Source organism: Puma concolor, chromosome A3 (assembly GCF_028749965.1).
Source record: "Puma concolor isolate L17-30 chromosome A3, mPumCon1.1.hap2, whole genome shotgun sequence".
NCBI classification, from domain to species: Eukaryota; Metazoa; Chordata; class Mammalia; order Carnivora; family Felidae; genus Puma; species Puma concolor.
Genome location: NC_141669.1, coordinates 90,927,489 through 90,955,162, shown reverse-complemented (window position 1 = coordinate 90,955,162; position 27,674 = coordinate 90,927,489). Strand labels below are relative to the sequence as shown.

The following is a 27,674-nucleotide window of genomic DNA, read 5'->3' as shown; positions in this document are numbered from 1 at the left end:
TTTTAGGGAGGAAGATGCCAAGTTCCATGTGGGATGTGCAGACTATGAAGTGACAGCATGACATTTAAGACAGCTGACAATATGCAGGGTGACTATAGCATGTCTCACCTCACTGGGACACTTGAAGGTAATCATAAATTATACCAATCAGCCTGGGACAACAGGCACGTGATGTACTGAAGAGGAGGGCAAAGTTTCCAAGCCAGCAGAGAGAAAAAAAGAGGGAGCAACCCAGCAGTGTTCAGAAGGGGCAAACTACAAATATGGAGAAAGGCTCCCACCAGAGAGCTGCCAAAAGGGTAAGTGAAAGTCAGTGAATTTGGGCTCTTGCATATGAGCATCGTTTCTGGTTACAGAGAGGCTGTGGGCTGGCTGATGTGGGTGGGAGAAGAATCCTCCTTCCACCTTGAGGGGGTATAAGAAGGAAAGTCGTATCAGGCAGGAAATGGGAAGCTGGGGCACAGTTGGGAAACCAAGTGCCGAAAAATCAGAGGGGCTCTGATGTCCCCTTGATCTGCCATGAAGGGAAGGAGTCTCAGGCCACACATATGACCATTTAATTGAGGACAGCTTTGAGATCTGAAAGAAAAGAAAAAGGCAAAGAAAACAAAAGAATTGAAAGAAGAGGGGGGAAAAACCACAAGTCCTAGAATACTTTCTTAACTCTTTGGAGAAACTGAGTGCATGCCAGAGATCTAGTTTTAAGTTTAGAAGCTCCACACATTCTCTAGCATGGGAGGAGCATATATAGTGTCAGGGACCCTGGGCATCGCCCTTCCATTCCTATCCACGATCACATGCCACATTCCCAAATCTTGTGTTAGTAAAGGCCTGTGGCATTCTTCACCTCTTTCAGAAGAACAGTGTCAGACAAAGTGACCAGCGAATGCCCCAGGGGTCATGCAGGGTTCTCTACACTATACCCAGGTGCCGTGTAGCCTTTAGCAGCCAGCTGAAGGAGCGGGTTCTGGCTACACTGTGTACACAAGGGCCCAGTGCTTACAACAGGAAAACCGGAACTCAAATCTTGGCCACAGTTCCAAGATCTATGTGGGATCTTGGACAAATCCCTTCACACATCAGCCCTCAGTTCCTCATCTGAATAATGGGTATGATAATGCCACAGGATTCTGTGAGCCTGGCATACTGAAGACAACTGATGTGAGGTATCATCCTTTCCACTCCCCATTCCCCTGCCCCAAGCTCTCCCACTATTATCCCTGTTATCTGGTCATGCATCTGCTCTAGACCAAGGGTCCACTGTGGGAGGAGCCTGCTGTGGACCAGAAGGAAAAGAGCTCCCTCCTCGATCTCATCAATACCATAGCTCCAACCTCAAACACATTGCCCCATGCCCTATTTCACTCACTGCCCAATACTCACCACAGGTAGCCAAGATGGGTCTGAAGCACATCAAGTGGCTGTCATTCACAGCCTGAAGTCCAATGGAACAGGCACTGAGAATGTCCATCATCATCTTCTGACCCTCAACCCACAACCTACATGACCCTGAGTGGACCTCTTTCCAAACCCTCCCTCCACCTCCTGACCATTCCCAAAGCCAGGGGGCATTCCTCCTCAGGATGTCCCTTCCATTTGGAAATTCTATCTTTGTCCCTCCAGCCCCATTCCCATGACAGGCATGTCAGCACAGCACAACACTACTGCCTGACATAAGATACATCTGCAAATGACTGCTGGTCATGTAATGGTTCCCACCCCGGTCAGATCTTCCCAAGGCTGGTGGCATCCTATCTGTTCTGCCAACCTCAGTGGTCTAGATGTACCTTATGTCTGCACTGAGCTTTCAAATCTTGAAACTTCAACTGCTCCACAGTTGAAGATATAAAGTTCTACTTTATCTTGTCAACACTTCATGCTGTAAGGACAGCACGCAGTATTATTTGACACCTGTGATACCGTGATTTATAATAAATATATATTTGGTCTTCACCCCATCCCTGGCAACCAAACCTGAGTTTATGTTAATGAGGTGACTCCTAGAATGCCCTTCAGAATGGGGGCTGGTTGCCTGGACACCCAACCATGTGATTAGTGATTAGAGGGTTAGAACTTTCAGCCCCACACCTGACCCCCAGGGAAGTGGGAGGGGCTGGAGGTTGCATTCAGTCATAAATAGCCAGTGGTTTGATCAATCATGCCTATGTAATGAAGCCTGCATAAAAACTCAACAGGATGGGGTTCAGAGAGCTTTTGGAGTGAACACACAGAGATTGGGGTAGAGTGGTGTGTGGTGAGAGGGCATGAGCTCTCCATCCTTTCCCCACACCTTGCCCTGTGCCCCTCCCTCTTCCATCTGGCTGTTCCCAAGTTCTATCCTTTTATAATAAAGTAGTGATTTAGTAAGTAAACTGTTGCTCTGATTTCTATGAGCTGCTCTTGCAAATGAATTGAACCCAAGGAAGGGGCTGTGGGAATCTCTGACTTACAACCAATCAGAAAGAGAGGCAACAAGCTGGACTTGTGACTGGCATCTGAAGTGGGGGCCATCTTGTAGGACTAAGGCTATCTCCAGGGAGGTAATGTCAGGGTTGAGTTGCAATGTAGGACACTTAGATGGTGCTGGGGAATTGCCTGGTGTGGAACAAACTACCACACATTTGGTGACCAGAAGTGCCAGAAGTATTCAGAGGTGCTATGTGTAAAGGAAAGCAATAGAGCTTTTCCTTTCCAACACTATGGACAAATAAGGAAACAAAAGAAGAAAAAAATCCAATGTCTCATCCCAGTCCACACAGCTTGGCAGTCAGACAGTGGAGTTAGGATTTAATTCTCAGACCTACCAATATCCTTCAGTCTGAATACCACACTCCTGAAGGTAACAGATAAATAATGAAAAAAACTTAAGGTGAGTAGAGAAAGTCCTCTTACTAGATTCCAAGGAACTACTGTCTTCATCCGAGGGGCCAGCACCAGCATTTGATGACAACACTGCCACAAAACCTTCCTTAAATTCCTCAAAGTTAACCTGGTAAATGTAAGAAAACAGAGGTCAGTGTTACTTTCAACAGATCATATATGTAATACCTTAGCCTTTTGTTTATATTCTCACATGGAACATATTGCTGCCTTTAGCACTGAGAGCATTCATTTCATTTTTTCTAATATTCACTTAAGATTTTTAAAAATTTTATTTTGAGACCGTGTGTGCACACCAATGGAGGAGGGGTAGAGAGAAAGAATCCCAAGTGGGCTCTGTGCTGATGTGGGGCTTCAACAATCACGAACTGTGAGATCATGACCTCAGGCCAAGTCAAGACTCGAACACTTAACCAACTGAGCTACTCACACACCTCAATATTTTTTTAAGTAGACTCCACACCCAGCACAGAACCCAATTTGGGGCTTGAATTCACAATCCTGAGATCAAGACCCTAGCCAAGATCAAGAGTCAGATGCTTAACTGACTGAGCCACTCAGGCACCCCTAAGAATTTTTTTAAATAGAAGAATAAGGAAAGCAAGCCAAAAACTGATCACCAACAAAACCCAATTACAAATTTTAATAAGTACATCAAACAACATAATTAGAAAATCGAACCAAAAAGGGGTATCTGATGATCATAAAACATTAATATACATAAAGAAAATATTCAAGCTATCACCACCCCATCAAGAAATGGAATATTGCCAGCATCCCAGAGGGGCCTCCACCATGGCTCCTTTTGATTAAATCACCCGCCCCCCTACTCTGACTTTTATAGTAATAACATCTTTGCTTTTATACATTTGTATGCATCCCTGAGCAATATGGCTTAGTTTTGCTTCCTTTCAAATTTGATCTAAATGGAATTATATGCATATATTCTTTTATCCCCTGCTTCTTAAAACTCAATATTACTTCTGTAATACTCGTTCAAGCTGCCATGCATAATTCTTTTTTGCTGCTATATAGCATTCCATTGTTTAACTGTGTATTTACTAACTATTCTCCTGCTGATGGATATTCCCATTGTTTCCAGTGTCTGATTATTTACAAAAAAACCCAAAACTGCTTTAAACATTATTGCACATTTGTCCTTAGGAGTTTCTCTAGTGTATATGCCAAAGAATGGGATTGTGGGGTCATAGAATATGCATTTGAATCTTCTTGGTGAACTGAATCTTTTAGCACTATAAAATGCTAACCCTCTTTAGTTCGGAAATGTTATTTACCATAAAGACTAGCTTTCTTCTGATTAGTATTTACATGCTATACCTTTCCATCAAATTTTAATAATATTAGTTTTTTATATCCTTATATTTCTGATGTTTGTGAAAAGCTTCATCTTTTAACTACTTAGTCTATTTACATTTAACATAATTACTGATATAGTTGGATTTAAATCTACTATTCTACAGTGTGCTTTCAATCTGCTTCTGCTTGTGTTTTCTCCCTTGTTTCCTCTCTTTGGATTTACTGACCTTTTTTTTAGGACTTCATTTTTCCTTTACTAAGTTACAGGTTACGCACTCTATTTCCATTCTCTTTTCCTTCATTCTAAAAATTACAATGTGCATCCCCAGCTTATCAAAGTTTACTGTTAGTCAATACTTTTACCCTATTCCACGGCAATACAAAACCTATGTAACAATTTAATTTCATTTACTACACTCCTGACTTTCATGCCTTTGTTATCAATTGTTATATATTTTAATTCACTCTATTTTAACCTCCCACAAAATATTATTTTTGCTTTATATAATCAATGTTCATTAAGAATTATACAAATATTTACTGCTTTGTTTTTCGTTTATTTTTGTGTTTCTGACCTTCTGTCTAGGATAATTTTCCATCTATGTGAGGTACATCCTTTAGAATTTCATTTTTCTTAAGTATGCTGGTGCTAAGCTCTTTTTAGTTTGATTGTCTGAAATGTTTTTACTTCACTTTCAGTAAACTTTTTTTAAGTAGAAAAAAAATTTATTAAAAGAATAGTGGGAATGACCCAGATATCCATAAATAGAATGGGTAAATAAATTATGATATAGTCAGACAATGAAATATGATGATGAAAAAAAAAACACTGACAGAGATATGATACTGAGTAAAAAAAAACCCAGAGAGCATGTACTGAGCATGTACTGTGTATTTCCATTATATAAAGTTCAGAAACAGACAAAGCAAATCCATGGTGCTAGCATCAGGACAGCTGGTAGCCTTAGTCAAAGAGGGACTGCAAGGGACATGGAGGGATTCAGGATGCTGGTTACCCAGGTGCAGTCAGCATGGGATATTCATTGAGTATATACTTCTGATATGTGCTCTTTTCTCTATGGATGATTTAATAAAAGTCACACAGAAAGAAATCAACAGATGAGATTAGGTAGGTCAAGAGGTCACCAGTAAATGCTAAAAAAGGTTTGGGGCTGTAGGTGCAAGCATGCTTCCCAAGTCTGGCACAGAACTTGAATGAGCAAAACTCTGTTGCTGCTGCTGAGCACTAAATGCAGCTATCTGCTGAGGATACATGTGTTATTATGACCTGACATTGGATTATTTGTGCATTTGTTTATTTTTGTCTCTAGCATGGGATGCCACTTCTGGCAAATAGTTTATGGGATATGTTTGCCTCTGTATCTTTTCCTAACTGAGCAGAATTCGTCTTTTCACTGATTGCGTTCTTTCACCTTTACTCTTTTTAAAAAAAAATTTTTTTTTCAACGTTTATTTATTTTTGGGACAGAGAGAGACAGAGCATGAACGGGGGAGGGGCAGAGAGAGAGGGAGACACAGAATCGGAAACAGGCTCCAGGCTCTGAGCCATCAGCCCAGAGCCTGACGCGGGGCTCGAACTCCCGGACCGCGAGATCGTGACCTGGCTGAAGTCAGACGCTTAACCAACTGCGCCACCCAGGCGCCCCCTTTCACCTTTACTCTTAAAGGACCTTGCTGAGTATGGAACTCAGGGTGCCAGTTGATTTCTACTAGCACACTGGAGATACCTTTCCACTGGTTTCCAGCTTCCGCTGTTATCTTTCAGAAGGCAGCTGTCAATCTAACTATGGCTCATTTTCAAGATACATCTATTTTTCCCAGACTTCTTTTCAAAAAAAAATTATTAAACTTTTCATTTTGAGAGAATTATACATTCACACACAGTTATAGGAAAAAATACAGAAATCCTGTATACCCATCTCTGGCTGCTTTTATGATGATTTCTCTGTTTACTTTCAGTTTTACAATAATATGGCTAGGTGTGGATTTCTTTGCATTTATGCTACTTGGAATTCAGTGGATTTGGGGAATCCCAAACCTGTTCTGGAAATTTGTTTTTTTAGCTATAAAAACATATAAATGTTCACATTATGCCCCACCTCATTCACTCCTCTCTCCTGGGATTCCAAATAAAGGGATGTTGGAATGTAGGACCTTCTCACTCTACCTTTACCTTCTCTTCTGTTTCTATCTTCATGCTATATTCTTGATTCCAGTTAATGAATGCTCTCCTCAGCTGTGTCTAATCTACATTGGTTTTAATTTTGGCCTGTGATCACACTTTTCGTTTCTAAAAATTGTATTTGGTTCTTTGTTCAGATTTGTTATATCATTTTTTAGAGTTCCCTCTTTCCTATAGGTATTTTCAAGCTTTTTTAAAAAAATCTCTTCTCACACAGTAACCACAGTTGTTTGATATTTTGTTCGCAGTAATTCCAGTACCTCACATGCTGTGCACCTGCTTCTGTTGCCTATTATTCCCCTGGTTCTTGCTCATCCTGCCTTATTTGTGTGTTGGCTATCCTTGATTATATGGTTGTATTTGACTATTACTTAGGAATAATTACAGATCTTGAATGATGGCACTTTGTCAAGAGAGGTCTTTTATTTGCTATTGCCAGATGCCTGAGGGCACCACCTGGACAGGACCACCTTCAGATAAGTGAGGTTATCTAGACCACTGAGGGGACTACAAGTCCAGACAGCAAAAGACACAATGGCTAATTCAGATCCTCCCTTAAATTGGGGGCTAGTTTATCAGATTCTCTACCTTGGGTGAACCTGGGTTTTGACATATCTCCCTGGTCCTCCGAGGTCCCAAAGGCCACATCAATTTCACAGTTTCTCAACACTAATGGGGTTTTGTGTGATGAGCTTAACATCTTTCAGTATATGACTTATTAGAGATTTTTAGGTAATTCCTCACTGACTTATTTGCTCTCTTTTTTTTTTTTTACAGTTTATTTATTTTGAGAGAGAGAGAGAAAGAGAGATCTGGGAGGGACAGAGAGAGAGAATCCCAAGCAGGATCCACACTGCCAGCTGTTAAGTGGAGCCTGTTGTGGGGCTCAAACTCATGAACCGTGAAATCATGACCTGGGCCAAAATCTAGAATTGGACACTTAACCAACTGAGCCACCCAGGCTCATGACTTGCTTGCTCTTTACCATTTTCAAGATATTTGTTTTTATGATTTTGTTCAGCATTTTTTAGTAGCCCATACAGAAAGGCTGGCCTGAGTTTGCTAACCTGCCACTACCAGAATGTTTGAAGCCTGTTCATACTTTTTTTTTAGGACTACATAAATTCCATCATATGGATCTATCTTAATCAATCTCATATTAAAAAGGCTGTTTCCAATATTTTGCTATTTGAATTACTGCTAGAATGAATATCTTGCATATATGTCACTTCATATGAAGATAGACATTGTATTTCTGTCATTATCACATCCCAAGCTTCTGCATATTGCCTAGCACATATTAAGTGCTCAGAAATACTTGTTGAATACATGGAAGTAGAATGAAATGACAATTTTGCTTGATCTAATCTCTGATTTCTTTTGTGTCTTTGATAATTCATCAGATGACTTTCTTCTAACGATCAAATAGTAGTGAGATCTGATTGCCAAGTGTATTGCTATTTTATCTGATACTATTCTAACTGTGCTTATATGTTTCTGTGTCTTTTTCCTTCAATAAAGTGGGAAGAGCAACCCCATGACACTAAGGTGCTTCACAGAATAGGACATACCATCATCTCCGTATAATCTCAGACTCACTCGTCACAATGAAGAGGCTGGACAGTGTGATCAAGAATCACTTTCAACTTTAAAATTATTTTCAGTAATACAATGTCAAGAATTGTTTTTCTAAGTATATGCACCCCTATGTTTATTGCAATAAACATAGCAAAGTTATGGAAGCAGCCCAAGTGTCCATCAATAGATGGATGGATAAGGAAAATGTGGTATAGATAATAAAAAGGAATACTGCTCAGTCATAAGAAAGGATGAGATCTTGCCATCTGTGACAACATGGATGGACCCAGAGGGTATTATGTTAAGTGAAGTAAGTCAACAGAAAGCAAATGCCATCTGATTTCACTTGGGGTCTAAAAAATAGAATCTAAAAATAAAACAAATGAATGAACAAACAAAAAGGCAAAAACAGACCCATAAATACAGAAAACATGGTTGCCAGAGGGGAGGGTAGTGGGAGTACTGGCAAAATGAATGCAAGGAAGTGGGAGATATAAGCTTCCAGTTAAGGAATGAATAAGTCACGAGGATAAAAGGAACAGCATAGGGAATATAATCAACGATACTATAATGACGTTGTATGGTGGCAGATGGCAGCTACACTTGTGGTGAGCATGAGATAACATATAGACTTGTCCAATCTCTATGTTGTACAACTAAAACTAATTTAACACTGTATGTCAACTATATTTCAATTAAAAAAATAATTATTTTTTTGTGAGTAAAATTCTCTTTCTGCACAAGTTTAAAATATTCAATGTAAGGTCCTCACTACTAACAAAGAAAAAAGAGAACCTAACATAAAATGCACATGGAAATTCCCCACACTCCAAGGGAATCAGATCAGATTAATTTCTGGCTTGAAACCAGACCTTGATAATGTTTCCTTCACAGGAAATAGGAATTAAAAATGAGCATAACCTCAGTGCATTAAAAGATTACCTTGTTAATTAAAATTAATGTTGTTTATAATATTGTTATTCATTTTTATAACTGGATTACTGTATCAATGATTAACATTTACAAGATGTCATATATTACTACAAGGAAACTGGATATGTGATATTTGAACTAAAAAGCCAATCAATTCGGGGCGCCTGGGTGGCGCAGTCGGTTAAGCGTCCGACTTCAGCCAGGTCACGATCTCGCGGTCCGTGAGTTTGAGCCCCGCGTCAGGCTCTGGGCTGATGGCTCAGAGCCTGGAGCCTGTTTCCGATTCTGTGTCTCCCTCTCTCTCTGCCCCTCCCCCGTTCACGCTCTGTCTCTCTCTGTCCCAAAAAATAAATAAACGTTGAAAAAAAAAAAAAAATTTAAAAAAAAAAAAAAAAAAGCCAATCAATTCTTGTGGATAAAGGATTTATCTTGATTTTCTTTGAAATATCCTGAAATCTTCACCATTTGGTTTCTATCATGGTAAATGGTTGACAACTATCTGGACATTTCTGGCTTGACACCAGCTTCCTCTAAAACCTCTACAGAATCCACCTAAATGCTGGCTGTGTGAGCTATGCCCCATGTGTGGGATGAAGCAGAGGAGCAGTAAAAGCTCTGAAAGCAGAAATAATCCACCATGACTATACAATCACAGAGGAGGTGGTACACAGTGTGGGGTGGGGTGGGGTGGAGGGAGACAAATGCAGGGCCCCTAGAGGCATCGGCTGGTGTGGACACTACTCTTGAAATGTTAGAGAGGGAAGGAGGGACAACTTCTGATGAGACTCAAGAGCACTAAGGGCAGCAGAAATCTTCACCATAAGAGAGAGGAGTTGGGACAAACAGAGAGATGGATGAACACACACACAGAGCTGTATTAAGAGACGATGTTAATCAGAAAAGGTCAGGCTCCTGTCAATGCCTGTGAGTGTCTGTGTCTCCTTCTAACATACCTCCCCATAAAAGTGTGAGGAAAAACACCCAGCCTCCTGGAAGGAGTTATAGCTCATAGGAACTCTCTTCCAGGATACAGGTGATGTGGGAGAAACCAGAAATCTCAAACAACCCAAGCTGATTTTTCTCTTAACTGATGCTCCAATACTAATACTTTTTTTTCCCTATCATAATTTGATGTTTCTAAATCTTGTACCATTTCTGCACATACAAAGGATAAAGTGGGGGAAAGTTCTGGAATGATGTGATTGTTCAATCAGCAGAATCTGTCATCTGAATGTGAACTTCTTCTTTTGGCTTTTAATTTTCCAAACTGCCAAAAATAATCAAGAAACTCAGATCATCTGTTTATACTGCTTGAATAACCAGAGTGATTTTCACAAATGTGCCTTTTGCTCCCAAATACAATTCCAGGTGATATCAAGAGGGGCTAGAACATTATCACAATTACACCTGATTCTTAAGTCCATAAAAAAAATCAGGAATTCGGGGCGCCTGGGTGGCGCAGTCGGTTAAGCGTCCGACTTCAGCCAGGTCACGATCTCGCGGTCCGTGAGTTCGAGGCCTGCGTCAGGCTCTGGGCTGATGGCTCAGAGCCTGGAGCCTGTTTCCGATTCTGTGTCTCCCTCTCTCTCTGCCCCTCCCCCGTTCATGCTCTGTCTCTCTCTGTCCCAAAAATAAATAAACGTTGAAAAAAAAATTAAAAAAAAAAAAATCAGGAATAGAATGAAGAGAGACAGAGAAAGAGTGTGGTCAGATTAATTGAGCCAGAGCTCCCCAAGAGGGAGTAACAGTATCCTACTGGCAGGCATTGGCAATATGGGGCAGTGCGTGCTTTGGGGAAGTAACAAGAGGTACATTTCGTCTGGACTCTCCCTATGCTGGCAGTGAGGGATTTTTTTCTTGTTTTTCTGCATTTGTTTTTGTCCAAGAGCCCATTCAGGAAAATCTGCAGGCTGGATTTTTTTTTTATCATTCAAAATAAAAATGGTTTCATTGATTTGTCTGGAAAAAATGTTCTTCCTTCAAAGATGACCAACGAGATAACAGGCACTGTTTTTAACACTAAAACATTAACATCTGGACACATTTAAGAAGTAGGGACAAAGTAGGAGGTACTTTTCAGTGTTTCTGTCAGTAAAGCAAATTGTAGTCTAGATTCTAGATCACCATTCTAGATGACCTTGAATTTCCTAGCAAAAACAACTTGAGTTCATACTTTCCTCGATCTGGCCTAGATGAAATCACAGGACACCTCTCAACATACGTATCTATGTTTTGTTTTGCAACAGTGGTGTGCAGTTGCTTTGTTCATCTGCTATAATGAATTTCAAGCTGTGTAATTTTACTAGACAGTCTGCCTTCAAGGTAGTTTGAAGTTGCCTTTCTCTCAAGACAGTATGTCAGCTGCCCACAGATCCTTGTGTTTGTTTGTGAACCACATACCATTTACCCATACCAACCTTCCATCCCATCCCCGTCCCCCAATAAATCACTCAAACACCTTTCTGGAAAAACCAAACCAAACCAAACCTCTGGAAGTTACTATGCTTTAAAAAAATAATCTTAGGGGAACCTGGGTGGCTAAGTCAGTTGAGCGTCCAACTTTGACTCAGGTCATGATCTCATGGTTCATGGGTCTGAGCCCCGCATGGGGCTCACAGCTGTCAGTGCAGAGCCTACTTCTCATCCCCTGTCCCCCTCTCTCTCGGCCCCTCCCCTACTCATGCTTTCTCTCAAAAATTAATAAACATTAAAAAAAAAGTAATCTTAAGGAAACTCTTGCTACAGTGTAGAAGTTCAGCAGAAGGAAAAGCAGCTTTCCATTTCCTAGTAACTCTCCTTTGGTCTGTCTCTTTAGTCAACTGATATTTCTCAAATGCCTACAGCTAACTATAGTATTCTGTGCTTTTCCTCATGAGAATGAAGTCAAATACCCACCCTGGCAAAGTGGTCATTTCCAAGAAGTGTTTGCAGAAGGATGGGCAGCTCCTTTTCCAGATGAAGCTTAAGGCAGAGCTGGGTCAGCTCTTCCCGGTCCAGAAAGCCTGTCCCTGTGGTGTCACAGCTGCTGTAGACTTCTTTGAGCTGTGAAACATAGTGGTTCTCTTCTTCTTCACCCATCCCATAGCAGGCTGGACATGCCAGGGGGAAAAGAGAAACAAGAGTACACTCTTATTGCCACATGCCACATTTTTTCACTGCTCCAATGAGCCTGGTATGGTGGCATCCAGGGTGCTCCTGTGAGACCTGTACAGGAGAGGTCAGAAACATGTGAATGGGGAGCCAGTCCTTGTTCAAAAGAACCAGAATTTCTTTGTTCTGTAAGAAAATATCTATTATAGAATAATCAGGAAAAAGAGATCGGTATAGAGAACTTAAAATCATCCAAAATTTCACCACCTAAAAATATCATTACTAACATTTTGACAAACATACATTCTAATTTTTCTCTCTCTATATATATAAGTATGGTATTTTTTTCCTTACTGGTATTTAGTTATAAATACTTTATAAAGTAAAAATGTTACTAAATTTTACTAAATAAAATTATTTACAATAAAAAATGGAAACTCCAATAAAATATATAGAGGATGTTACTTAATCACAAAGGAAAAAGTATATGGATAATAACCATATAAAATGTTCAAATTAAAACAAAGATACTCTTTGCCACTGTCAAATATCAAGAATAAAAACCCCAATGCTAACTGAGGCTATCATCAAAGGGGCCTCTCACATATTTCTGAAGAAAGTGACAATTAAATGCCTTCTGAAATATACTTTGTATACCAGGAAATTTTTAAATAATTGTATTATCTGACCTAGTTATTTCACATACACAATATCTTACAGAAATTCCTTGTACTTCAGGACAGACAAAAACGTAAAAGAAAACAAAATGTCCAACAAAAGAAAACAGATTGCTAAGTTACAGAACAATTATATGGCAGAATAGCCAACAGGCTTAAAAAACACATTTCTGAAAAATATTAAACAGCATAGGAAGTGCAGTTGATAAAATACCAAGCCAGGATAAAAACTATATAGTAATAATAGCTGGCATACGTACTGGTCAGTTCACATACAAAATTCACTTATGTCTAGAACAAATCTATCAAGAGACTTCTGCAATTCTTGGGGGGAAATATAGTAAAAAAAAAAAAAAATACACCAAAATGGTAACAGATGATTTTATGATATTCTACATTTCCATTTTCTATTCTCAACGTTTTTATATTTCTCAAAAAATTCTATAAAAAGTGAAACACTTTATAACTAGAAAGATGTTGCTAAGCCGTGTAAAACACTGAGGTCCTAAAGATACTAGGATGAACCATATGATATTGCCAACACTGGAGTTTTCTAACCAACAACAATGGCGACTTCACGCTGGTCAGTATATTATACAGACACAGGACTGTGGACAATTCTGAAAAGAGGAGATGCGATAAGTAAACAAACATGGAAAACTGATCAAGCTCATTAATCATCAAACAATTCATAAACACGAAACAATAAAGTAACATCTCTTACTAATAAGAAACAGCACACGGGGCGCCTGGGTGGCTCAGTCGGTTAAGCGTCCGACTTCGGCTCAGGTCATGATCTCGCGGTCCGTGAGTTCAAGCCCCGCGTCAGGCTCTGTGCTGACTGCTCAGAGCCTGGAGCCTGTTTCCGATTCTGTGTCTTCCTCTCTCTCTGACCCTCCCCCATTCATGCTCTGTCTCTCTCTGTCTCAAAAATAAATAAACGTTAAAAAATTAAAAAAAAAAAAGAAACAGCACAATAAATGCCAATTCTATAAAGATATGATTTTTAATGTCAATGGTATTTGCCCATGCATCATCCACGAGGGGTAGGGAGGTCTGCATTAGCACAAAACCTGTATGAAGGATTGAAATCTGTTCATATCAATCCCCTCCTCCCTCCACCAAGAGTATCGTCTTACTCAGGGAAACAGTAAAATCAGTGACGTAAAAAAACTGACTTTGAATAGAATCTCCATTATGATCTTATAAGGTGAACTGCCTTCCCTGAATTCCTGATTAAACACCTGCTGATCAGGTATAAAGACTGCCAGCATCTCAGCCTCAGGTGTGATGCAGGAGTGAAAGGATAACAGGCCTGTTCTATCCACTCATCAAATTATGCGTGCATTCCTAGAAAGAAGCTTGGGGAAGTGATGAAAGGGCATGGATAGGTGGAGCTCTGAACACCTGCCCCATCCCGGACAGTTTTGACTGCAGAAACAACATGGAGTAACATAGATATACATGTAAAAACATCAAGGATAAATCAGAAAACTAAATACCATTACTAACTCAACATCTGTCACACTTCTCATCCGAGGTCAGTCCCCCACCTAAGCTGGGAGCTCTGTCCTTTTGCAGACAACAGACACCTGTGGTGAGCTGCATACAACTACTGATATTTGCCAATGCTTATTTTTGATAAGCCAGAAGTAAATGGACAAGAGAACATAATGGTAAGAAAGACAAGTGGCAAAATTCAGTATGTGAAAGAGAGTCAAGGAATCAGGGTGAGGAGGGTGAGCAGTGACTAGGAGACCCTGACTGCAGAACCTACCACACACCCACACTTCCCCAGGCAGATGTTCCCCCCACCGCATGCTCTCCCTGCTGCCTTGACTACTAACTATCCTCCCAGCCCCCATCCACCACCACCTGGCCATGCCTCCGCAAATCATGAACACACCTATTGTGAAAAATCCTCCAGTTTTTCTATTTTACTTTTAGTTGTAACCAATTCAAGCAATTAAAAGTATATAAACAAAAACAAAACAAAACAAAACAAAACAAAGCAAAACAAAAGCCCAACTCCACTCCCAGAGGTAAGGACTGCTTAGAGTGTAGGCTTTCAAATTATTCCCAAGTCTACGAGGTAGATGAACACACAGACCTATATAAATAGATAACACACATAGATATGCATGTTTTTATGTAAGTGTAACACCATACGTGTTATTTTGCAACTTTTTTTTTTTAATTTTGAAGAAAGAGAAAGTGTGCATAAGTGGGGGAGAGGGACAAATGGGAGAGAAAGAGAGAGAGAGAGACAATATCTCATGCAGGCTCCAGGCTTAGCTCAGAGGCCTACTCAGGGCTTGGTCCCACGGCCCTGGGATCATGATCTCAGCTGAGTCAGATATTCAACCAACAACTGAGCCACCCAGGCACCCCTATTTTTCAACTTTTAAAAAATATAGGATATCTGAAAGATCTTTCCATGCCTTCTTCATTTAAAAATTTTTTTAAATGTTTATTTATTTTTGAGACACAGAGAGACAGAGGCAGACAGAAAGCGAGCATGAGCGGGGGAGGGGCAGAGAGAGAGAGAGAGGGGGACACAGAATCTGAAGCAGGCTCCAGGCTCTGAGCTGTCAGCACAGAGCCTGAAGTGGGGCTCAAACCCATGAACGGTGAAATCATGACCTGAGCCAAAGTCAGACGCTTAACTGACTGAGCCACCCAGGTGCCCCTCTAAGGATTGTCTTAGAGATGCGGGGCATCTCCAGGGTTTTTTCTTACAAAACCTTCCTCCGGCCCTCAACACCCCAGGAGGACTCTTCATGAGTCCTGAAGGGGCAAACCAAACCATGTCCTGCAGAGTGTGCCCTTGGTTGGTGCAGGAGTGTCCCTGGAGAAGGCGGGCTTGGCTGTTTTCCCCAGGGCTGAGCAAGAAGAGAAGAACCATCTTCCTCTCCCAGCCTTAGGCAAGTCCTGCATCAACACCATCCTGGAGGGCCACACACTCCCTCCACCACATGTTATTTTTGTTGCCACAGGGACTTAAGGTCCCTGTTGAGATGTAGCTTTCCCTTTCTACACAGTTTCAAACTGGGGCCTGAGGCACCCTGGCTGTCCATGAAGGTGCAGTCTGTATGCAGAGGGCCCACTGGTGGCGAGTCTCCCCTGGTGAAAGGGGGTCCACAGCCTGCCACAACCCAAAGCCTTGCTGAAATAAGGAGAGGTGCAAAGAAATAAGTACTGAGACTACAGACACCAGAGAAGCAACAAGACTTAGAAAGAAGAGTAGCAGCTCCTTCTTCATCACCCACAAGAGCTGCGTTCACAGTTCATCTTCAAATGTCACCAGGCTCCACCAAGTCTGGGGCTGTCTCTGGAGGCCTAGGATGCTCCTACCTCATTTCCTCTGGGACCACAGAATCACATTTTTGAGGCCTGGCTGGGATTTCTAGAAAACAGAAGGAACTTCCCATCTGACTAAACAGACCACAGAAGGGACAGGCCAGCAGGGCCTGGTTTTGAAGAGAGCAGCACTAACTCTTTGAACAGCCTCTGCTCCCACAGGACCTAGTACAGCATCCCCCTCAGGCCCGTTTTCATTGGCTCACAGCAGAACATCCAGTGTACCCAAAATGAGTCTATGAGGCAAAACTGCAAAGGAAACCTGACCTCGGTAAAATGCAAACAGATTCAGGTTCTGAAAACAGATTTAGCCTCTTCATAAGAGGCTGAGTGCCAGAAGCACATTTCAGTTAAGTAGAACAGCCACTCTGTCTACAGGGAGGCAGGCCCAGAGTACCCAGAACTCCTTCTAGGGTCTCCCCCACACGCCAGGTTATGATAAAGTCTCTAGAGAACCTCTTCTGAGAGGCTACATGTTTTCCTGAGAGGGGACACCCATCAGTAACAGGGTACCCAATCAGTGAGTGCAAAGCAAGACCTTGGGGGTGGGAGGAAAATCAAGAAAATGTAAATGGGAAACAGGCCAAATCCTCAGGCCACCAGGCTGCCATCCAATGACCCAACACCAGGAGGGTGTGACTGGCATAGTCCTCCCAAGCTCCACACCCCACCTGCCCTCTGGGCCACAAGGCAGACAGGAACTGAGGAAGGGCTTCCTCCAATCCCAGAGCTGACCTCAGTGCAGGTCTGTAGTGCATTTTGTCAAATGCTTCAAATGCCCGAAATGTTTTGGGTTTTACATTTTTATGCTGGACATTCTATAATGAGCCCAGAGCACTACATGATGCTGTAATTTAGCTATTTTAAAGGGAAGGTCACCAGCATTATAGACCCACTTAATATCAGAGTTGCTGCATCCCAGACCTTCCCAGGACAGGTCAGGTCTAGGCTGGGGTGGGCCAAGAAGGGGAAGAGTGGGGAGCACACTCTAGGGCATTCACCCAGGAGAGGGGGGCATTCCCAGTGGGGCAGGTAAGCTGAAAAGCCTTCCCAATACCTGCACTGTCAAAGAGGATATATCAAGAAAATCAAGGTCAGCAAACCCTCACATGTTCCCACATCACACTGGACCTGCCAGAGGTGGAACATACCTGCAGGAACTCCTACCCCATGATTCCAGAACTGGGCAGAACTCAGGTGTGGGAGCTGGAGGTTAAAGGGCTCCAGAGGGCCCTCCCAGGAGCAATGAGAAGCCAGCCCTCTTCTTGACAGAACTTACTTGTCTGCCTACACACCTCCATGAAAGGGTTAACACAGGGCAAGGACCCAAACACTCAACCCCACATCGCCTAGGTTATACCTAGTTTTGCTCAATACACAGTTGAATTCCTGGCAATTCAGAAACACTCCTTTCCTCTCCTTTCCCTCATCATGTGAATCTAAGACATTGCACCCAAGAGAGCAGATATTTCATCTACCAGCCATGCAGATACAGGCAAGAGAGGTAATTCAGGTCAGCAGTACTACAAGTCAGGCAAAAAAAGATATGCTAACACATTTCCTAACCCCCACCCAAAGCAATGTCCAGCCATGTTTTCAAAATAAAGGGAAAAAGGAGGCACTGCCTCTACTCATGTATGCCCTATGGACACTTCCCAGGATGTGGGAAGGGTCTTTCTGTAGCTTCTGGAATACCACATTAACAAACCTCAGTGGTAAAATAGTTCGCTATACTGGCCAGGAAGGCTTGGAAGAACTCCAAGGCTTCCTTCACCTGGAAAGCATGGCCTGGGTACAGGTCTAGTCCACCAGTACAGAGGAGCCATGTAGACCTCCATGGCTTCCTCTGCATTCAGGAGTCTCAGAAAAGGGCTTGAGTGACAAAACTAGACACTGTAAACATCACAGAATTATGGAAAGTCTCAGAAATAGTGGGGAAGCATGAAAAGGGGCTTCAAAATTCTGATGTTCACACACACAACCCATTTGCTGGAATGTGGAGGTAGTGATTTGGGAGGTGGTACATGCAGAAGGGGAGACCCAAGACATACACACAGGCACTGTCCTGCCCCACCCCACAAAGAAAAACTAATATCCACAGAGAGAGAAAGGAAAATCATTAAAGTCATCACAGACAATAGACTATTAAACAAAGGTATGATTAAGACATCAAGGGAGGTTTCTTGGACATTGACATATTACAGTTGCAACAAAAAAATTCAATAGCAAGACTGGAAACTACAAACAAGGAAATCTTCCATGAAGTGCATCTAAATGACGGGGCGCCTGGGTGGCTCAGTTGGTTAAGCATCCGACTTTGGTCATGATCCGGTCATGATCTCGTGGTTTGTGAGTTCGAGCCCCACGTCGGGCTCTGTGCTGGAGCTCAGAGCCTGGAGCCTGCTTCTGATTCTGTGTCTCCTCCTCTATCTGCCCCTCCCATGCTCATGCTCTGTCTCTCTCTGTCTCTCACAAATAAACGTTAAAAAATTTTTTTTAAGAAAAGTAGATTTAAAGTGTGTCTAAATGAGATAAGATTACATGATGAGGAAAAGACAGTCTCTTCAATAAATTCTGTTGCAGGGTGCCTGGGTGGCACGGTGGGTTAAGCGCCTGACTTCCGCTCAGGTCATGATCTCATGGTTCATGAGTCTGAGTTCCACATCAGGCTGTCTGCTGTCAGCAGAGTCCATTTCAGATCCTCTGTCTCCCTCTCTCTCTGCCCCTCCCCCCCTTAAAAATAAACATTAAAAAATATATAAATAAATGGTGTTGCAAAATTGAAGAAAGAATAAAGAATGAAGTTTGACCCTTACCTCATACCATACACAAAAAACTAACTCACAATGGATTCAAGTTCTAAATTAAAATCTAAACCTATAAAACTTTTAAAAGAAAACACAGAGGAAAAGTTTCATGATGTTAGATTTGGTAACAGTTTCTTACATATGATACTAAAGCACAGGCAACAAAAGCAAAAACAGGCAAATGGTATTATATCAAATTTAAGAACTTCTACACATCAAAGAAAAAAGAGTGAAAAGGCAATCTATGTACTGACTGGGACAAAATAATTGTTAACCATATCTGATAAAAGGTTAATAACCAGAACATATCAAGAACCCCTACAACTCAATAACAAAAGACAGGTGATCCCATTTAAAAAATGGGCAATGGATTTGGAGAGACATTTCTCCAAAGAAGATATAAAATGGCTGACAAATGGCCAAACATATAAAAAAGGTGCTCAACACCTCTCATCATTCTCACACGCATTAGGATGGCCACTATAAAAAACAAAACAGAAAACAGGTGTTGGTGAAAACGTGGAAAAACTGGAACAATACACAGCACTGTTGGTGAAAAATGATGCAGCCACTATGGAAAATCGTATGAAGGGTCCTCAAAAATCTAAAAATAGAAACTATATGATCCAGCAATTCTACTTCCATGTATATAGCCAAAGGAATTGAAAGCAAGATCTCAGAGATATTTGCACACCCATGTTCACTGCATCATTATTCACAATCGCCAAGAGGTAGAAGCAACCCAAATGTCCATCAACAAATGAGTAAAGAAACTGTGGTATATCCACACAGTGGAATGTTATTCAGCCTTAAAAAGAAAGAAACCCTGTCACATACTACAACACAGCTGAACCCTGCGGGTGTTCAGTTTATGCCAGTCGCAAAAGGACAAATACTGTGTGATTCCACTTGCATAGATGTTTAGTCAAATCATGGAAACAGTGGTGGTTGCCAGGGGCCGGGGGGAGGAAGGAGCTGTTCTGTGGGTATAGAGTTTGTGTCACAAGATGAAAAAGTTATTGAGATCTGTTACACAACAATGTGAATACTGAACTGTACATTTAAAAATGATTAATTGGGTAACTTTTATATTATGTATTTTTTATAATTAAAATTAAAAATAAAGTTTTCACAAAGAAAAATAATTCACAATTTGATGGCTTACTTTCCGAAATTGTCTGGCTTACTTTCTGAAATTGTTCTATGGTACTGTTATCTAGATTTTCTCTTTCCTTAGCAACAACAACAAAATAACAATCCCAAAGCTCCAGGCATCCTCTGAAAGTCCAGGAAAGGGAACCAGTTGAAGGGAAGGGGGATTATTGGAATAATACAAGACTTTTCCTTTTTTTTTTCCTTTCAAATCTCTGTTTAAATTCTACTTAGTTAACATACAGTGCAATATTGGTTTCTGGAGTAGAATTCAGTGATTCATCACTTACATATAACACCTAGTGCTCATCATAACAAGCACCCTCCTTAGTATCCACCATCCATCTAGCCCATTGCCCCATCCATATCCCTCCATCAACCCTCAGTTTGTTCTCTATTGTCAAGAGTCTCTTGTGGTTTGTTTTCCTCTCTCTCTTCTCCTCCCCTCCCCCCACCTCCCATATGTTCATCTGTTTTGTTTCTTAAATTCCACATATGAGAGGGGTGCCTGGCTGGCTCAGTCAGTTAAGTGTCCAGCTTTTGGTTTCGGCTCAGGTCATGGTCTCATGGTTTGTGGGTCTGAGTCCCTCATTGGGCTCCATTCTGGCAGTGTGGGGCTTATTTGGGATTCTCAATCTCTCTGCCCCACACTGATTGCTCTCTCTCAAAATAAATAAACAAACTTTATTTTTAAAAATTCCACATGAGTGAAATCATATGGTATTTGTCTTTCACTGACTTATTTCGCTTAGCATAATATACTCCAGCTCCATCCACGTTGTTGCAAATGGCAAGATTTCATTCTTTTTGATCACCAAGTACTATTCCATTACACGCGCACACGCGCGCGCGCACACACACACACACACACACACATATTCTTTATCCATTCATCAGTGAGTGGATATTAATATAGGAGTTTTCCAAGTAGACAGATGGCAAAGTCCTCTCACATGGGACAACAAATAAAAAATATCCACACCTGGCTCAGTCAGTTAAGTATCCAACTCTTGGTTTTGGCTCAGATCATAATCTCATGGTTCGTGAGTTTAAGCCCCACATTGGGCTGTATGCTGACAGTATGGAGCCTATTTGGAATTCTCTCTCTCTCCCTCTCTTCCTGCTCCTCCTTCACTTTCTCTCTCTCCCTCTCAAAATTAATAAACTTAAAAAAATAATAAAACCACCCACACCACCTTATGAAACTTCTGAACAAGCAAACAAACAAATCCTTACAGCATCCAGAGAAGCAAGAGTACTCACAGAACCAGGCAGTAGAATTAGCGTGGGCTGTTGGCAGCAAGACTAAGAGCCCTCATGAAACCAGGTCCTGACATCCCGAGTGAAGATCACTTTCAGCCTCATCTGAAAGCTACCAGACATGTACTTCAGCAAAATGAGGGATTAACCAAGAAAGAGGGAGATGCGGGATCTAGGATCTGGGTCCCATTCAAGTGGTGGAAACCATTCTGGGAGGGCAGCCCTGGGGCTGTGCCAGAGGACAACCCACACAAACCAACAACAGAAGGAACCCATAGGTCCTGTGTGCCTGTGACCATCTAGAAAACAATGTGGATGGGTTTCTGACAGAGCTGATGGAGTATGTGGGAAAAAATAAGGGTAAGTTCATTAAAAAGTAAAAACCAAAAAAACATTAACCTCTCTATAAAGCCATGCTTGGAACAAGAATGGAAATGTAATCAGGCCCCAGCTGCATGTCAGTGTGGCAGTCAGGCAGGGCCACCCTCTGTGGGAGTGACAGGGAAGACTCGAGGTGGAGGTGCCATCTGAGGTAAGAGCCCTGGACTGTTGCAAAGGGAGTGGGGCAGGGGAGGAAGGGACAGTGACAGCAGGAAAGATGTGGTTATCTCAGGAGGCACTACCCAGTTTTCAGCAGAGTGGTATTTCACAGGCCTCCATAAAAAAGAGCTCCAGATTGGAATCAAACACTTCCATTCATTCATTCATTCATTCATTCATTCATTCATGGACAGAGTAATAAAGGGAGAGTGCATGCATATTGGGGAGGAGCAGAGAGAAAGAGGCAGAGAGAGAGTCCCAAGCTTGGGATATGGGGCTTGAACTCATGAACCACAAGATCATGACCTGAGCCGAAGTCGAATGCTTAAGTGACTGAGCCACTCAGGTGCCACTTCCAATTTTGCTGGGTACTTTCCCTTCCCACCCTCCATCCCTGGGAACCTGCCCTCTACTCACCCCCATGGTAAGGTCCACAAAGCCAGCACACTGCCACATGCAGAGACTTGCCCTGGATTATAGCAGGATTCTCGTAGACTCATGACACCAAGGCTTTTCTTTCCAGGAAGCAACTTTATTCATGCCGACACAGGCTCAGAGTGTTTGTACCCAAAAAACTGAGCTCCAATTGTCTTAAGTGGACCCAAGTAAAATATATTCAGTGCTTAAGCTAATTTAAGTTTGTTGGTTTGAGACAGACCTGTTTATCAACATTAAGCAGAAAAAACTTTTATTCTACTTAGGTTTGCTGAAGGTCAAATAAGCTCAGGTTATCTGTTTCAGTTTGTTAGCAAAAGGATGACTTACAGTAATGGTTAACTTTGTCTCATAGTTTTCACAGGTAATTGTTAAGATAGCTTTCAGTCTTTTGTAACCTAAAACATTAAAGTTTGGCTTGCATGATAAATTGGGATTGAATTCAATGGATATCTAATAAGATAAAAGGTTAAAGCACTAATTACTAGATATAGGTTTGTGCTTTTGACTTGTTGCAGAGAAATTAAGGGTATTTGGATCTGTTGGAAAACATGCTTTGTGCTTAATTGATTCATAGGTTTACCATCTAAGGAATTCTGATGTAACAGTTCACAATTGGTTTCTACTTAGTTTTCACTGGAGACTAAGGTTTCTAAGAGTTAAAATTCTACTAAATGTAGTTAAGACTGATGGAAATAAGGAAAGCAACTTTGCATGTAGAAAAGTAGATGTGTAAGAAAGATATAAGAAATGGAAATATGTTTTTTGTTCAAGGTAAAAGAAAGTAGTTTTCTCCTGAGACTGGTTGTTTGGAGAAAAAGGGCTTAGGTCAAAACCTGAAAGCAAAGGAAAGTTGTAGAAGGTTTGTGAAGGGAAATTTATAGAAGGAAATTTTATGTGTGGTCAGGACGGACTAAGGTTAAAATAAATGGATTTTAAAAGTACACTGGTTTAAGATTAAAATTCCTCGGGTGGGGAAAAGATGGCGGCGTAGGAGGACGCTGGGCTCACCGCGCATCCTGCTGATCACTTAGATTCCACCTACACCTGCCTAAATAACCCAGAAAACCACCAGAGGATTAGCAGAACGGAGTCGCCGGAGCCAAGCGCAGACGAGAGGCCCACGGAAGAGGGTAGGAAGGGCGGCGAGGCGGTGCGCGCTCCACGGACTGGCGGGAGGGAGCCGGGGCGGAGGGGCGGCTCGCCGGCCAAGCAGAGCCCCCGAGTCTGGCTTGCAAAAAGCGGAGGGGCCTGACGGACTGTGTTCCGACAGCAAGCGCGACTTAGCGTCTGGGAGGTCATAAGTTAACAGCTCTGCTCAGAAAGCGGGAAGGCTGGAGGACAAAGGGAAGGAGAGCTGCTGAGCCCCCGGACGACAGAGCTCAGTTTGGTGGGGAACAAAGGCGCTCGCCAGCGCCATCTCCCCCGCCCATCCCCCAGCCAAAATCCCAAAGAGAACCAGTTCCTGCCAGGGAACTTGCTCGCTCCGCGCGCAAACACCCAACTCTGCGCTTCTGCGGAGCCAAACCTCCGGCAGCGGATCTGACTCCCTCCTGCTGCCACAGGGCCCCTCCTGAAGAGGATCACCTAAGGAGAAGCAAGCTAAGCCTGCCCCTCCTGCCCCTGTGCACCTTGCCTACCCACCCCAGCTAAGACGCCAGATCCCCAGCATCACAAGCCTGGCAGTCTGCAAGTAGCCCAGACAGGCCACCCCACCCCACAGTGAATCCCACCCATAGGAGAGGGGAAGAGAAGGCACGCACCAGTCTGACTGTGGACACAGCGGTGGGCTGGGGGCAGACATCAGGTCTGACTGCGGCTCCACCCACGAACTCCAGTTATACACCACAGCACAGGGGAAGTGCCCTGCAGGTCCTCACCACGCCAGGGACTATCCAAAATGACCAAGCGGAAGAATTCCCCTCAGAAGAATCTCCAGGAAATAACAACAGCTAATGAGCTGATCAAAAAGGATTTAAATAATATAACAGAAAGTGAATTTAGAATGATAGTCATAAAATTAATCGCTGGGCTTGAAAACAGTATAGCTGACAGCAGAGAATCTCTTGCTACAGAGATCAAGGGACTAAGGAACAGTCACGAGGAGCTGAAAAACGCTTTAAATGAAATGCATAACAAAATGGAAACCACCACGGCTCGGATTGAAGAGGCAGAGGAGAGAATAGGTGAACTAGAAGATAAAGTTATGGAAAAAGAGGAAGCTGAGAAAAAGAGAGATAAAAAAATCCAGGAGTACGAGGGGAAAATTAGAGAACTAAGTGATACACTAAAAAGAAATAATATACGCATTATTGGTATCCCAGAGGAGGAAGAGAGAGGGAAAGGTGCTGAAGGGGTACTTGAAGAAATAATAGCTGAGAACTTCCCTGAACTGGGGAAGGAAAAAGGCATTGAAATCCAAGAGGCACAGAGAACTCCCTTCAGACGTAACTTGAATCGATCTTCTGCATGACATATCATAGTGAAACTGGCAAAATACAAGGATAAAGAGAAAATTCTGAAAGCAGCAAGGGGTAAACGTGCCCTCACATATAAAGGGAGACCTATAAGACTCGTGACTGATCTCTCTTTTGAAACTTGGCAGGCCAGAAAGAATTGGCACGAGATTTTCAGTGTGCTAGACAGAAAAAATATGCAGCCGAGAATCCTTTATCCAGCAAGTCTGTCATTTAGAATCGAAGGAGAGATAAAGGTCTTCCCAAACAAAAACTGAAGGAATTTGTCACCACTAAACCAGCCCTACAAGAGATCCTAAGGGGGACCCTGTGAGACAAAGTACCAGAGACATCACTACAAGCATAAAACATACAGACATCACAATGACTCTAAACCCATACCTTTCTATAATAACACTGAATGTAAATGGATTAAATGCGCCAACCAAAAGACATAGGGTATCAGAATGGATAAAAAAACAAGACCCATCTATTTGCTGTCTACAAGAGACTCATTTTAGACCTGAGGACACCTTTAGATTGAGAGTGAGGGGATGGAGATCTATTTATCATGCTACTGGAAGCCAAAAGAAAGCTGGAGTAGCCATCCTTATATCAGACAAACTAGACTTTAAATTAAAGGCTGTAACAAGAGATGAAGAAGGACATTATATAATAGTGACAGGGTCTATCCATCAGGAAGAGCTAACAATTATAAATGTCTATGCGCCGAATACCGGAGCGCCCAAATATATAAAACAATTACTCATAAACATAAGCAACCTTATTGATAAGAATGTGGTAATTGCAGGGGACTTTAACACCCCACTTACAGAAATGGATAGATCAACTAGACACACGGTCAATAAAGAAACAAGGGCCCTGAATGAGACATTGGATCAGATGGACTTGACAGATATATTTAGAACTCTGCATCCCAAAGCAACAGAATATACTTTCTTCTCGAGTGCACATGGAACATTCTCCAAGATAGATCATATACTGGGTCACAAAACAGCCCTTCATAAGTTTACAAGAATTGAAATCATACCATGCATACTTTCAGACCACAATGCTATGAAGCTTGAAATCAACCACAGAAAAAAGTCTGGAAAACCTCCAAAAGCATGGAGGTTAAAGAACACCCTACTAACGAATGAGTGGGTCAACCAGGCAATTAGAGAAGAAATTAAAAAATATATGGAAACAAACGAAAATGAAAATACAACAATCCAAACGCTTTGGGACACAGCGAAGGCAGTCCTGAGAGGAAAATACATTGCAATCCAGGCCTATCTCAAGAAACAAGAAAAATCCCAAATACAAAATCTAACAGCACACCTAAAGGAAATAGAAGCAGAACAGCAAAGGCAGCCTAAACCCAGCAGAAGAAGAGAAATAATAAAGATCAGAGCAGAAATAAACAATATAGAATCTAAAAAAACTGTAGAGCAGATCAACGAAACCAAGAGTTGGTTTTTTGAAAAAATAAACAAAATTGACAAACCTCTAGCCAGGCTTCTCAAAAAGAAAAGGGAGATGACCCAAATAAATAAAATCATGAATGAAAATGGAATTATTACAACCCATCCCTCAGAGATACAAACAATTATCAGGGAATACTATGAAAAATTATATGCCAACAAATTGGACAACCTGGAAGAAATGGACAAATTCCTGAACACTCACACTCTTCCAAAACTCAATCAGGAGGAAATAGAAAGCTTGAACAGACCCATCACCAGCGAAGAAATTGAATCGGTTATCAAAAATCTCCCAACAAATAAGAGTCCAGGACCAGATGGCTTCCCAGGGGAGTTCTACCAGACGTTTAAAGCAGAGATAACACCTATCATTCTCAAGCTATTCCAAGAAATAGAAAGGGAAGGAAAACTTCCAGACTCATTCTATGAAGCCAGTATTACTTTGATTCCTAAACCAGACAGAGACCCAGTAAAAAAAGAGAACTACAGGCCAATATCCCTGATGAATATGGATGCAAAAATTCTCAATAAGATACTAGCAAATCGAATGCAACGGCATATAAAAAGAATTATTCACCATGATCAAGTGGGATTCATTCCTGGGATGCAGGGCTGGTTCAACATTCGCAAATCAATCAACGTGATACATCACATTAACAAAAAAAAGGAGAAAAACCATATGATCCTGTCAATCGATGCAGAAAAGGCCTTCGACAAAATCCAGCACCCTTTCTTAATAAAAACTCTTGAGAAAGTCGGGATAGAAGGAACATACTTAAAGATCATAAAAGCCATTTATGAAAAGCCCACAGCTAACATCATCCTCAACGGGGAAAAACTGAGAGCTTTTTCCCTGAGATCAGGAACACGACAGGGATGCCCACTCTCACCGCTGTTATTTAACATAGTGCTGGAAGTTCTAGCAACAGCAATCAGACAACAAAAGGAAATCAAAGGCGTCAAAATTGGCAAAGATGAAGTCAAGCTTTCGCTTTTTGCAGATGACATGATATTATACATGGAAAATCCGATAGACTCCACCAAAAGTCTGCTAGAACTGATACATGAATTCAGCAAAGTTGCAGGATACAAAATCAATGTACAGAAATCAGTTGCATTCTTATACACTAACAATGAAGCAACAGAAAGACAAATAAAGAAACTGATCCCATTCACAATTGCACCAAGAAGCATAAAATACCTAGGAATAAATCTAACCAAAGATGTAAAGGATCTGTATGCTGAAAACTATAGAAAGCTTATGAAGGTAATTGAAGAAGATTTAAAGAAATGGAAAGACATTCCCTGCTCATGGATTGGAAGAATAAATATTATCAAAATGTCAATACTACCCAAAGCTATCTACACATTCAATGCAATCCCAATCAAAATTGCACCAGCATTCTTCTCGAAACTAGAACAAGCAATCCTAAAATTCATATGGAACCACAAAAGGCCCCGAATAGCCAAAGTAATTTTGAAGAAGAAGACCAAAGCAGGAG

At 41.7% G+C, this 27,674-nt stretch overlaps 1 protein-coding gene across 8 annotated transcripts in view; it reads right to left on the bottom strand.

The window, feature by feature from the left end:
• NINL (ninein like) overlaps positions 1 to 27,674 on the bottom strand; it is a 180,505-nt gene that overhangs the window by 82,207 nt on the left and 70,624 nt on the right. For all 8 annotated transcript variants that reach the window (XR_015249325.1, XM_086701515.1, XM_086701517.1 and 5 more), the window contains 2 exons: positions 11,807 to 12,000; positions 2,893 to 2,989 (listed from right to left, as the gene is read on the bottom strand). Coding sequence is in view for 7 of the 8 variants with exons in the window: in XM_086701517.1 (XP_086557643.1) it covers positions 2,893 to 2,989; positions 11,807 to 12,000 (291 nt within the window). In the remaining variant the exon portion in view is untranslated. The remainder of the gene's footprint in view (positions 1 to 2,892; positions 2,990 to 11,806; positions 12,001 to 27,674) is intronic.